This window comes from Bison bison, unplaced genomic scaffold (assembly GCF_000754665.1).
Source record: "Bison bison bison isolate TAMUID 2011002044 unplaced genomic scaffold, Bison_UMD1.0 scf7180017864499, whole genome shotgun sequence".
Lineage (NCBI taxonomy): Eukaryota > Metazoa > Chordata > Mammalia > Artiodactyla > Bovidae > Bison > Bison bison.
The window spans coordinates 6,725,214-6,739,303 of record NW_011495058.1 but is presented as its reverse complement, the minus strand read 5'-3'; the positions used below and the strand labels follow the sequence as shown (position 1 = coordinate 6,739,303).

Here is a 14,090-nt window from a genome sequence, read left to right as displayed (position 1 = left end):
AGGTGCACATCCCGCCCCTCCCCCCACCCCGGGACTCACAGTGCATTTGTGAGGCTTCTCCCCCGTGTGCCTGCGCATGTGCACCACCAGCATATACTGGGCTTTGAAGGGTTTCTGTTCTCTGGAGCAGTCGAGCCACCGGCACACAAACTCCTTCTTCTCTCCATGGATGTGGTCGTTATTTATATGCTGGGTTTTGGGGAAAAAAAAAAGAGAAATCAAATGGAAATATACAACTCTTTTCTGCAGGCAGCATAACAGAGGGCCCCAAACCCCCTAACCTTAAGTCCTAAAGGCTCCACGGTACCTTTCCCATATGGCAGACGATTCTATTCTGGTTAGTACATTTCTTAAGTCAGTTTGCTGTTACCAACTGTGGAGAGACACTTTTTTTAACTAGCAGAAGTGACAGGATTTGGAAGAAGCTTGGAGTCCTGGAAAAGATACTGCAAGGGCAACGGAAGACAGGAGTTGTGAGATGGGGTGAGACACACACGTCCTCTCTGGGCCTCTGCTATCTTTCACCTGCGAAGTTGGGGTCCAGGTGAAGTGACCACAGAGGGGACCTCCAGCTCTCACCCTCTTCAGGCCTTGGGTAGCACCTGGGCTAGTGATGTGGCTTAAGACTGCAGGAAGGGCGCGCACACACACACACACACACACACACGTCTGTAACAAGAACTAGGAAAAACCAAAGCACTTTTTCAAATGGCACTTTAGTTCCAGTTAGGGAGATCATTCTTTTGATAAGAATCACAGAGAAATGAACTTGACTGAAAATGAAGGCCAGGTGATCGTCAACAAAACAGTCTCTGAGGGTCTGTGCTATCCTCCTGCACAAAATAAAGGAACAAATCCCCTAGTTTCTAAGGTTCTTTCCAGCTGTAGAATTCTGTGAATTTGGTTTTAAAAATGAAGTTGAATGTCCCTGAAATTTCTCTGAATTCCGATTCAAAGTTTTAGAATCCCATTGTATATTAATAGAGTTCCTTGGATCCATACATCAAAGGTCCTACAACTGGGAGACAGGTGCAACCTACAGACACACCAGAAGACGTGGTTCTTAATTTGGATCAAACTTAGGTCTGCTCAAGTAAGATAATGTTCAGTCACGGGTGATGGGGGAAATCTGTGCCCTAGGTTGATCCTCTCGGTTTATTCTCTGGCTGCCCCATACTTTATCTGCCTTAATTCAAGGCATTTGTGAACCCTTGCCCACACATACATAGAAACACCACCAAAAAATTTGTGCAGTGACAGAAACCTCCCCTGGGTTTTCTGGGCCACGTAGCAGTGACAGGACTTTTAATTACTTTCTTGATGAGGTTCTGGGTCCTAACTGAGTGGTCTCTGGGGGCCTGGGGGTAAAATTCCATCACTCAGCCTTGCCCAGTTACTCCACTAGGCGACCGGTTGCTGTAAGGAAAAAAAAGAAAGCAGTCTGTTGTGTTGTGTTTGTAGTTTAAAACTGGATGAAGGCAGAGAAAAGCAATCATGGTATACTCTCCTAGAACAGCTCTCAGAAAGCCGGAGAGACAGGAGAGAGCAGGTGACATGGCCCAGGGTGCAGGCAGACAACCAAGATCCTTTCAGAAGCTCTGCACGTGACGAAGAACCCATAGAGAGAATCACTCCGGTTCATTACGGCATCGCAACCCCCTGATAGACAGTTGTGTGTTTTCTGTAAAAAGCTAACTGTCCTCAGTATGAGAGTTCCTTAAAACTGATGCTGGGAACAAGTTCACCTGTATCATTTTTCTAGATTCCATACATAAGTGGCATTATACAATAGTTTTTTTCTTTTTGACTTCACTCTGTATGGTAGGCTAGAGACACAGACGTAGAGAACACATACTGGACACCAAGGGGGACACGGGATGGGATGGATTGGGAGATTGGGACTGACATGTATACACTACTATACATGAAATAGATAACTAATGAGAGCCTAACTGTGTAGCACAGGGAACTCTACTCAGTGCTCTGTGGTGACCTAAATGAGAAGGGAATCCAAAAAAGAGGGGATGTATATATACACGTATACATATATGTATCAGATTAGATCAGATCAGTTGCTCAGTCGTGTCTGACTCTTTGCGACCCCATGAATTGCAGTACGCCAGGCCTCCCTGTCCATCACCAACTCCCGGAGTTCACTCAGACTCACATCCATCGAGTCAGTGATGCCATCCAGCCATCTCATCCTCTGTCGTTCCCTTCTCCTCCTGCCCCCAATCCGTCCCAGCATCAGAGTCTTTTCCAACGAGTCAACTCTTCGCATGAGGTGGCCAAAGTACTGGAGTTTCAGCTTTAGCATCATTCCCTCCAAAGAAATCCCAGGGCTGATCTCCTTCAGAATGGACTGCTTGGATCTCCTTGCAGTCCAAGGGACTCTCAAGAGTCTTCTCCAACACCACAGTTCAAAAGCATCAATTCTTCAGTGCTCAGCCTTCTTCACAGTCCAACTCTCACATCCATACGTGACCACAGGAAAAACCATAGCCTTGACTAGACAAACCTTTGTTGGCAAAGTAATGTCTCTGCTTTTGAATATGCTATCTAGGTTGGTCATAACTTTCCTTCCAAGGAGTAAGCGTCTTTTAATTTCATGGCTGCAGTCACCATCTGTAGTGATTTTGGAGCCCAGAAAAATAAAGTCTGACACTATTTCCACTGTTTCCCCATCTATTTCCCATGAAGTGGTGGGACCGGATGCCATGATCTTCGTTTTCTGAATGTTGAGCTTTAGGACTTCCCTGGTGGCTCAGCTGATAAAGAATCTGCCTGCAGTGCGGGAGACCTGGGTTTGATCTCTGGGTGGGGAAGATCCCCTGGAGAAGGGAATGGCTACTCACTCCAGTATTCTGGCCTGGAGAATTCCATGGACTGTATTAGTGTCCACAGGGTTGCAAAGAGCTAGACATGACTGAGTGACTTTCATTTTCTTTTCACTTTCTTTTTTTTTATTAATTAATTTATTTATTTTACTTTTGTATTGATTTTGCCATACTTAAAGTGGCTTCCTAGGTGGCACCAATGGTAAAGAACCCACCTACCATTGCAGGAGACATTAGAGACTCAGGTTCGATCTCTGTGTTGGGAAGATCCACTAGAGAAGGGCATGGCAACCCACTCTAGTATTCTTGCCTGGAGAATCTCATGGACAGAGAAGCCTGGCAGGCTATAATCCATAGGCTTTCACAGAGTTGGAAATGACTAAAGCAACTTAGCAAGCAAGCATACTCATAGCTGATTCATTTTGCTGTACAGAAGAGGCTAACACAACATTGTAAAGCAACTATACTACAATAATATATATTTTTTAAAGCGATACAGGGGCACATACATGGATGAAGAGAACAGATCTGTCGGCCAGGGGACAATATGCCATCTTTAAATGTTTGCTTCAAGAACATGTCTGTGGTCCTTTCACATCGCCCAAGACTGTCCCAGATATGTACAGAAGCCCAGTCATTAAGCCCACATGATATGGAGGTGTTATACAAACTCTCCTTTCTAGGGAAAACAATTAATGGTCACACAAATCCCCTCCATAAAGACTGCTCTTGGCTCAGCTATTTTCCACGTTATTAGACATTAAGCTCCTTGGATGAAGACATGAAAGAAAAAGAAGGATGAGAGGAAGGGAAGAAAGAAAGGAGGGAGGGAAAAGACAGGGAAAGTTAAAATTGGAATATGACCTGAGAGTTTGGGTTTAGTTAACTCCTTAGGTCAGGACCCACATCTTTTGGTTTTGTATTCTCAGCCACTGAGGGGTGGCCCTGGTACTTGGCAAGTCCTCCATAAATACCTGTTGGTTTGATTGGCTTAGGTGAGACACTGAACTTTCTCTGGAGCCAAGAATTTATATTTGATGCTTTTGCCTGACTTACTTCAACTACATTTTACCCAGTATCCATACAGTAAGATTTTAATGTAGATGCTGTATTACTTTAAAATAATATAGTATCAAGAATTCAAAAGAACTTGAATGATTGGAATGATATCCAAATGTGAACCCCATCTTGCCAGAGAGAATAAAAGAAATACTCAGTGATCACCACATTTCATCTATCCCCACATACTGACATGTATGTACTGAGTACTGCTGCACATCAGGTCCTGTGCTGTAGACTCAGACAGACCTGAGTCTTTTCCTGAGGAAATTACAGTCTGCTGGAGGGACATGGATAATGGCTTAAATGACTGTACAATTATAGTTATGCTCAGTGTTAGGAAGGGAAATAAGAGGGCTTTAGAAAAACAATTAACAGAGGGTCCCAAATCTGTGGGGAGCACCAAAGACCAGGGTCAGCTTCTCCAGTGAGAGGCATTTAAAGTGGGACTGAAGGATGAGTGGAGACCTGGTGGGTGTGCAGATGAGGACGGGGGTGGAGAAAAAGATGGGTGGAAGCCCCTAGAGAAGGTCAGATCTTGGTGCCATCGAGGAACCGGGAGAGGAACATGTAGGTAGGAGTGGATGTGCCAGGCAGACATGGGAGCAGCCCAGCACTGCCATTGCTGGGTGTAGTAGGAGGCATGAGCTTCCAGGGGCCCAGTGGAGACCTGTGAGGTGGCCAACCGGGGCCCACCTAAAATGCAGCACTCTGGGTCAGGTGTCCAGCAGGCAGACTATGAGAGAAACCTCTGCATGGAACTCACGTGCACCCACCAGGGCGCCTGAGATGACCAACAGGGAAGGTGCCACCTGAAGCTAGTAAAGCCTCCTGTCCTCCCCATCAGGCTGGAGGAGCCAGACTCTGGGTGGAGAGGAAAGAGGTGCCCTCCTTCAGGTGGGTGAGGTGGGAGAAAAACAAAGAGCCTGCCAGCCTCCTTGAGCTGGGAGCCTGGCCGGTGTAGGGGAAGAAGGCTGTGATTGGACAGGAGGCTGTAAGTTTAAACTGGATGAGACTTTAGTAACCAAAAGTGTAGAAGCTGCTAACCAGGGAGTCGAGGGATCTGCCATTGAGCTGGGATGGGGGTGCTGACAATGGGCTGAGGAGAGCAGTGCCTGGAAAATGCAAACCATCTCAGATTAATACCTGGCCAAGTTGCATCAGCCTTGACCTCTGGACAATGTCTGAAAAATCCCAGTGGTGGGAATCCAGTGCCCATCAGTAACCACAATACCCGGCCTTCTCTCATCTGGAGAGGAACAGAGGAGAAGTTCCTTGGGACCGTGGAAGCAACCTCAGTTTCAAAAAGGTTAGCATCTTGGGAATTTTCGCTTTCTGCCCCATAGAGTAGATCTAAGTCCTATCTAACATGCTTTTGTGTTTTTCTGAAACTGCTTGAGTGCCAACCTGGATTGAGACCACAAGTTACTGTTCTTGGAATGAGATTCTCTGACCTTGGTTGGCAGAGACCAGGTCAGTCTTGTTTGTCTTTAAGGGTTCAAATACTGAGCACAGGACATAATCAATTACTTCAAAGAAACACAGAAATCTTTCTGTTATTTAGGTTATTTATTTACGTTTTAATTTTTATTTGATATTGGATTGATTAACAATATTGTGTTAGTTTCAGGTGTACAGCAAAGTGATTCAGTGATACATATACATGTATCTGTTCTTTTTCAAATCTTTTTCTACTTAGGTTATTACGGAATATTGAGGAGAGTTCCCTGTGCTATACACTAGATCCCTGTGTATATGTCATTTTGCATCTTTGAGCTTAAAACACTTTCTGAAGCTAGATTTCAGGTGAAACTTAAAATTCCAAGAAATCATAGACTTCATGTGTCCAAGTGTCCTAAATATTTACTCTGCCAAAAAAAACCACTTTGGCCTCTGCAGGCACTCATGTAGGGCTCATGTTCGGACAGAGCTCATACCACAGGAGCATGGGAATAGGCCCGGGGGGTGGGTGGGTGAGGTGATGCACTGGAAGATGTCCCCAGACCAAGTTCGAATGAGCTGTGTACTTTTGGACAATTCACCTATCTGGGCCTTAATTTTTCCCATATGTAAAATAGAGGTGATGAACTACATTGGATGTTTACAAACTTTTTCTGTAAAAAACCAGAGAGTAAGTATTTTAGGCTCTGCAGGCCAAAAAGTTTCTATCGAGTCTGCTCACCTCTGCTGCTACTTTAACACGCAAATAAATGGGCTCAGCTATCTGTTGACGGATGCTGAAACTGTGAAGTATCCTAGGACAGTCTTTACATCTTTTTTCCAATTATTTAAAAGTGTAAAAATCATTCTTGGCTCCTGGGCTGTATAAACACAAGCAGTAGCCAGATTTGGCCTGTGGGCCATTTATTTTGCTCTCCCTGAAATCTATGACTTCAAAGTTTCCTTTCTGGGCTAACAGAGCCCTTGACATTATTGGTTAGGCTGGCTCTAGAGCCTAAGGAAGTAAAATTAGGAGGAGGTATGTCTCAGGGCCAGAGCACAGAGAAGGCAGTAAAAAGGAATAAAAGTGAGGGTCATGATGCCATGAGGGGAGGGAGTTAGCCAGACATATGTCCCTCTCTGCACCATGTTCCTGGGACTAAGTGAAAAAAGCACCTCTTCTTTGCTCACCAAAATCCTACGTAGCTAAGAAACAGCGAATTCTTAACACTCAAACAGACAGGCAGATTCCCTAGGAGGCAGGCCTGAAATTCAAAGGGCCTCTGTTTATTTGTGGTTTCACTGAAAATTTGACTTCCTGGCAGTGAAAACGTTAATCAAATATATAAATAATTTAATTGGAGGGAAAATAATGCATGATTAAATTCCAAACTAATCCAACACCAAGACATGCAATTTGCCAGAGGCCCAAGCGCCAGAAAGAGATAGATGGTGTAAATTACGGCTCTGGATGCCAACTCTCTCAGCGGGGCCAACCCGGACAGCTCCCCGTCTGAATAAATAGGATGAGGACATCAGGACCAGTCAACCCCAGAAAGACTGAGTCCAGCCACTGAGTTTCCTGATGAAGTGAGATTGTAAACATTTGCCTCAAGAAACTGATGACTGATGAAAAAAATAAAGCATCTCAGGAGCCCACAGTCAACCAACCAAGCTGGTATCTGGCCATCGTGATCATGTTTGTAACAGGATGAGCCAAGACCTGGGATTCTTGTCTCTTGTACTCCCCATGGAGCTCTGGGGGCACAGAGGAAGGTGCGGGGGGAATCACTACAGTTGGCCTGGCTATTGGAGAAGTGGAAGGTATTTCTTTCTTCTTTTTTAAAAAATTTTCTTTAGGATATACTTGCTTTACAATGTTGTATTAGTTTCTACCGTACAGTAAAGTGAATCAGCTATATGCAAACATACATCCCCTCTGTTTCTTTTGGATTTCCTTTCCATTTAGGTCACCACAGAGCACTGAGTAGAGTTCCCTGTGCTATACAATAGGTTCTCATTAGTTATCTATTTTATATATAGTAGTGTATATATATCAATTCCAGTCTCCCAATTCATCCCACCCTCCCCTTCTTCCCTTGGTGTCCATACTTTGTTCTCTATGTCTGTGTCTCTGTTTCTGTTAAGATACACATATATGGGAGAAGGCAATGGCACCCCACTCCAGTACTCTTGCCTGGGAAATCCCATGGACAGAAGAGCCTGGTAGGCTGCAGTCCATGAGGTCGCTAAGAGTTGGGCACGACTAAGCAACTTCACATTCACTTTTCACTTTCATGCATTGGAGAAGGAAATGGCAACCCACTCCAGTGTTCTTGCCTGGAGAATCCCAGGGACGGGGGAGCCTGGTGGGCTGCCGTCTATGGGGTCGCACAGAGTCGGACACAACTGAAGCGACTTAGCAGCATACACGTATATAAGATAAGCTATAAACCATTTTTCTAGATGATACTTCTTTCAAGGGCATCTCTTTGAGAAGCCCACCACTTGGCATCAACCTTGGAGGCTGCAATGGTGCAGGAAGGAAAATGAAGCTTTTCTTTTACTAGCAGCAAAAGAGATGCCCACAATAGACTTCACTGACTTCATCAGGATCCTTTCTTTTGTTTCTTATTGCAGTCTGAGTTCAGAGCTGACCATTCATCTTCAGTCTGTCCCTAACCCTTCTGACGAAACACACACATGCCGACCATCTATCCCAAATGTTTGCTGCTCCCCAAATAAGGCTGCTATTCAAGCAGTTCATGAACTCTGGAAGGACACTTCTGCCTTTTTTTTAATTGGAATATAATTGCTTTACAATGTTGTGTTAGTTTCTGCTGTACAATAAAGTGGATCAACTATAAGTGTGTGTGTGTATATAACATATATATATATATATATATCCATATATCCCCTTCCTCTTAAGCCTCCTTCCCATCCATCCTGCCATTCTACCCCTCTAGGTCATCACTGGTATAGCTAGCTCCGTTTGCTATATCACTGCTGCTGCTGCTGCTAAGTCGCCTCAGTCGTGTCCGACTCTGTGCGACCCCATAGACGGCAGCCCACCAGGCTCCCCCGTCCCTGGGATTCTCCAGGCAAGAACACTGGTGTGGGTTTCCATTTCCTTCTCCAGTGCGTGAAAGTGAAAAGTGAAAGTGAAGTCACTCAGTCGTGTCCAACTCAGCAACTTCATGGACTGCAGCCTACCAGGCTCCTCCGTCCATGGGGTTTTCCAGGCAAGAGTACTAGAGTGGGGTGCCATTGCCTTCTCCACAGTGTCCCACTAGCTATCTATTTTACACATGGTAGTGTATGTATATATATATATATATATATATATATCCATCCAAATCTCCCAATTCATCCCACCCCTCCCTCTCCCCGCCATGTCCACATGTCTGTTTTTCACGTCTGCGTCTCCATTCCTGCCCTTCTCCTTTGGCCCAATTCCCCACCAACTGACTCGGAGGAGAGGCTACCACAGGGCTCAGTGGTGTGGGTGGAAGGTTTGCACAGCTCCATTCACACTCTGCCCAGGTTAACCAGTAGACAAACACCTTGCTGTTGCCGGTGATTCATTCTCTAAATTAGCCACATCCCTAACATCAAGAAGGTAAATTCCTTCCACTGTTGAAATGAAAACATTACAGTTATGCAACCTAAAAACAGTGAAGGCAGGAAATGTAAAACTTCAGGCTCAACCCTCACCACCATTTCCATCAGGCTCCCCTGTGCATATACGTTACACACCAGTCTTTCTGGCAGTATCTCGTGTTTCTCAAATAACACCGAACTTTTTCACCAACTTAAAAAGTTGCTACAAGGAAAGTTGCCAAGATTTTCACAGCACAAGGTATATGTGAAAACTGAGAGTTACAGTTTTTAGAAAAACAATGTTCAGGTAAACATGATCTCTCTCTGCACACAAATGTCCATGATCACACGTATACACATATGCAATCACACACACATGTATGCACATGCATACACAAAGTACTCCCGTTTTAATAGAAAAGAAAATAAAGGCTCGGAAAGTGTTGCATTTCATATTTAAATACCCAAGACAATGGAACTGCACTGTGGGATTGCAAGGGATTGGGCTGACCTGGGATGTTGGCTGTATTCTTGTGTCATTTCTGATTTATCCCTTTGCTACATTTCTCTGTATCTACACATACGAATATGCCACTATCTGAATGCCATGATAATATTTTAAAAGGAAAAACATGAAACCAAGACTTTCCTTCTCAGACTATCAAACCAGTAATGTTTAATACTTTCTAAGTCAATTCACATTGCTGCTAGATGAGCTCACAAACAGGCCTGAGCAAATTAAAATGTTTAACAGAACTCGATAATTTGAATCTTCTCCATATTGGCTCAGGAAGTCTGTTAAGAAGGCCTTCTACTTTGGCACAGAATGTGATATCAACAGGTAAACAATTTTAAGAAAGCTCAATTGGCTTCCTGACCTTATATTATAAATCTATGAGTAGGCTCCTGACTTCGTAGTCCAGAAATATTTCTGAAAAGCAGAAAAAGGGAAAAATAATTTTGAATCAAATAAAATTTACTTTACTTTCAAACTGATTTGGGAGAGAGGTTTAAAGGCTTTGCCTACAAGAATTCCTTGAAACTTTGCACCTGAAAGGAGCCATATACCTTTCTGATTTGTGTATTATTTGACATATGTAACATTTGGGAAAGTTTTACAATCGCGTGACACGGATTCTATTAGGTAGCCCCTGTGATTGGATTCCTTAAGGCTTTAGAAGGCAGAAGTGAAGAAAGCAGAAGTCAGAGACTATCGGGGTTGAAACAGGCCTTTTATCTCAATATGCACTTTAATTTTAGATAAATAAAATAATTTAAATGGTTTTGGTGGCACCCATCAATCTTCCTGGCAGAGTATTTAAAAAGCTATCATTGCTTGCTGTGGGAGGGATCTTCATGAAGACCTCACAAAATGACTGTTTCAGTTCACACTGGCTAATATATTCATGTAGCTTTCAGTTTTTAATCTAACTATAAAATGATACAGAAAACATCAAAAGGACTCCAGAATTTGGGTACAAAACTGCATTCTCTTTCTAAAAGTAGAGTACTTTCTTTCCTATTTCTGATCTGTGACTATTAAAAATTAGGGTGATATAAAAATTAAAATATGTTTCTTGGTTGAGAAAGAATAAATGTGCTTCTTGGTTAAGAAAAAGTCTCTCTGACAGTCATTAAAATCTTGTTTCTAGCTATAAATCTGTAATGAAATTATTTTATTCTATGAGTAAGAAAGGCAAAATTCCTTAAAACGGTAAATGTCTGGACAAAGGGCTTCACAATGTTCAGTTGAGAGAATTGATATCAACTGAAAATACTGCCCTCACTCCCACCACCACCAAGGTAAGCCGGAGACTGGGATTCCTTTCATCATTCACATTTAGGAGCAAGCACGAAGCTTGGCAACATTATGTTAAGGAAAGAAGTCAGTCACAAAAGGACAAATATTGTGAGATTCCATGTATTTGAAAGGCCCAGAACAGGTAAAGCTGTAAGTTAGTGCTTGGCTATGGTTGAGGAGGGATTGGAAGACGGAAAATGAGGTTTCTTTCTGGGATAATAAAAACACTGTAAAACTGATTGGAGTGATCGTGACACAACTCTGTGAATATATCCAAACATACTGAGTTGTTGTTTTCCTGAAACGGGTGGACAGCATGATCTATGAATACAGCCCAAGAAAGATGTTACCATCCCCTCCAAAAAAAAGGAAAACCACAGAAGTACACTTGGTGATGGCCTCTGCTAACAGAGGAAATTGTTGAGGAAGATAGGACTGTATCTAGGGCTTGGGGCTGGCAAATGATTTCCCAAGGAACCAAAGACTGCATCATATCATAGCTTGTATTCACACACACACAAGCACAATCCACAGACAGATTGAGTCAGAGTAGAACATACTGTTATGACCCGATATTTCCTGGTGGATTTCACACTGGACCCAACGTTAACAACCTGGGAACTTTACTTATATAACGTCTCTGAGTATTCCTTCTTCATCTTTCAAGTTGTAAAAATGAGTACAAAGGTGGAGAATATGAAATTTTGTGCAGAGTTATAAACAAAAGAAAACGAAAACATTGTACACGAATCTGTATATTCATATGTATGTTTGAGGAATTTAATGCAAAAATAGTGTATACTGGAAAAACTGCTATTTCCTAATACATGATCTATCCTAAGATTCACTAAAAATTTGTGGAAAATTCAAGCACAGGTAATTCAGAATTCTACTTTTTAATTTTTGTTGTTACCTTGAATTAGAAACTAGAAATAAATATGATATAATTTATCTAAGCTGATACCCCTCCCCCACAAGAAGTACATGCATTACTGGTTCAACTCCAGGACACAGAAATATACACTGGTTTAACCAAGCCAATGATTTAATGTATTAATGATTAAGATGATTAATGTATTAATGATTAAGATGACCTAATATTAAAGATACTGCAGTTTTTGAGAAGAATTTTTAAAAAGAAAAGTGTAAATACTATTGATTAATGTTGTCTATTTTGCTTGGGCTTCCTTTGTGGCTCAGCAGTAAAAAAAAAACTTCACCTGCAACGAAGGAGATGCAGGAGATGAGACATGGGTTTGATCCCTGGGTCAGGAAGATCTCCTGGAGAAGGAAATGGCACCCCACTCTAGAATTCTTGCCTGGAAAATTCCATGGACAGAGGAGCCTGGGGGGCTACAGTTCACAGGGTGGCAAAGAGTCAGAGACAACTTAGTGATGAACAAGAAGAAGAATAAGAATACTACTAGTAATAAATCCAGTCGGGCAAGACCATTCTGGCTTCCCAGCTGGCACTAGTGGTAAAGTGCCACCTGCCTTTACATCACCTGCCTGCCAATGCAGGAGATGTAAGAGATGTGGTTTGATCCCTGGGTCAGGGAAGATCCCCTGGAACTGACTCCCGTATCCTTGCTTGGAGAATCCCATGGACAGAGGAGACTGGCAGTCTTTGTGAGCATACGGTCACAAAGAATTGGACACAACTTAAGCGACTTAGGATGTACACAAGACCTTTTTAACTATGTGTCACGGAATGAAATAATTTGGAAAGTCTGTCTCCCAAAAAGCATCTTCTACTTCATTTCTTTGCACTTAACAAATTCATCAAACACGGTAAGCATCAAGTCTTCTGACCAAAGGTCTAGTTCCAAAGGGGAAGTAGCAAAAGGCTTCCCTTCTGTTCCTCACCCCCTCCTAGGCTGAGAAGAATGGCCAGGATGCAACCTGTAAGATGCAACCTTTCCTGAGGACCAAGTGAATCAGGCACTCACATGGATGGGTCATTTCTAAGAGTCCAGCATATCTGGAAAGCACGACCATTCATGACAATAGCATTTACCATCACACACACAAAAGACTTCAGAAGCCAAATTGTGTTCCAGAGCATTAAAATCCTCCCACTTTGTGGGCTAAGATTTCTGCCCTGAAGAGAAAAGAGGGTTCATGTGTGGTTTCTCTGTGCAATAAGAATCCAACTAGTATTTGTAGAGTAGTTACACTCCGCAAAGTACTGTCAAAATACTTCTTACGTTATCATACTTTGAAAGGTGGGTTATATGTGTACAATCATACAATTGTAACAGCACACCTTACACTTTTAATTTGAGATGTTTAATGTGTTCACACACGCACACATATATACTGTGACTAGTTCTAAGAAGAATAAGCAAGACTCATTTTTTAAAGTCTTTCTGAATACGAAGGTAGATACAAACTTTTCCTTTTTGTGATATAAAATATTAGGAATTCCAATATCTAGGGGCATACAAAATATTAGTCTTTAATGACTTAATTTTTTTCTAATGAATTTTTTATTTTTTTATTGAAGGATAAAAATCAAAATTAATTTTTATTGATTTACAATGTTGTGTTACTTTCAGGTATATAGCAGGATGATCCAGTTATATATACATACATATATATATATAATTTTTCAGATTCTTTTCACTTCTAGGTGATAAAAAATATTGAGTGTAGCTTTATGGTCATAGAAATCCACCAAACCTGAACATCCAGTTATTGTTTTTTGTAAAGAGCCTTAGCAGACAGTATGATTGTGAGAAAATTCAAAATTCAAGGAAAAATAAATAAAAGTGAATTAAAGGTGTGACTTGACTTTGAAAGGTTGGTTTCTCATTCACTGCTCTTATAAAAGCTGCCATGTTCCCTCCATTCAAGTCTGATTCTGAACATTTTGGCACTCAGCCCTTGAACTGGCATTTTCATTTCATTTCATTTCAGTCTCATAATTTTAATGGCTAGAATTTTTGTGAAAGTAGAAACAAATACAATAAAATGTATTTGAGGACTCCTCTGCTGTTCCAATGGTTAAGAATCCTTGCAATGCAGGGGACATGAGTCTGATCCCTGGTCAGGGAATTAAGATTCCCCACGTGCAAGGAGCAGCTAAGCCTGCACACACGGCAACTAGAGAAGCCCATGAGCCACAGTGAAGATGCCACATACTGTAACTAGCATCCAATGCAGGCCAATAAATAAATAAACATTTTAGAAATATTTGGATTTCAAATCTATTTTTAGTATTTGGAGAAGAGTCAAGTATCTTTTTTTTTTTTTCAATGACATCCTTTGAAAATACGGGATAGAAAAGTTATCCTGAGGCCAGTCCAGTCCAAGCCACATCCCTGACCATGACCCACCCTAAAGGTCTTCTG

General features: G+C 42.2%; 1 protein-coding gene across 5 annotated transcripts in view; it reads right to left on the bottom strand.

Moving 5' to 3' along the window:
- Positions 1 to 14,090, bottom strand: part of GLI3 (GLI family zinc finger 3) — a 321,249-nt gene that overhangs the window by 19,805 nt on the left and 287,354 nt on the right. For all 5 annotated transcript variants that reach the window (XM_010829081.1, XM_010829080.1, XM_010829082.1 and 2 more), the window contains one exon: positions 40 to 189. In XM_010829081.1, the coding sequence (XP_010827383.1) occupies positions 40 to 189 (150 nt within the window). The remainder of the gene's footprint in view (positions 1 to 39; positions 190 to 14,090) is intronic.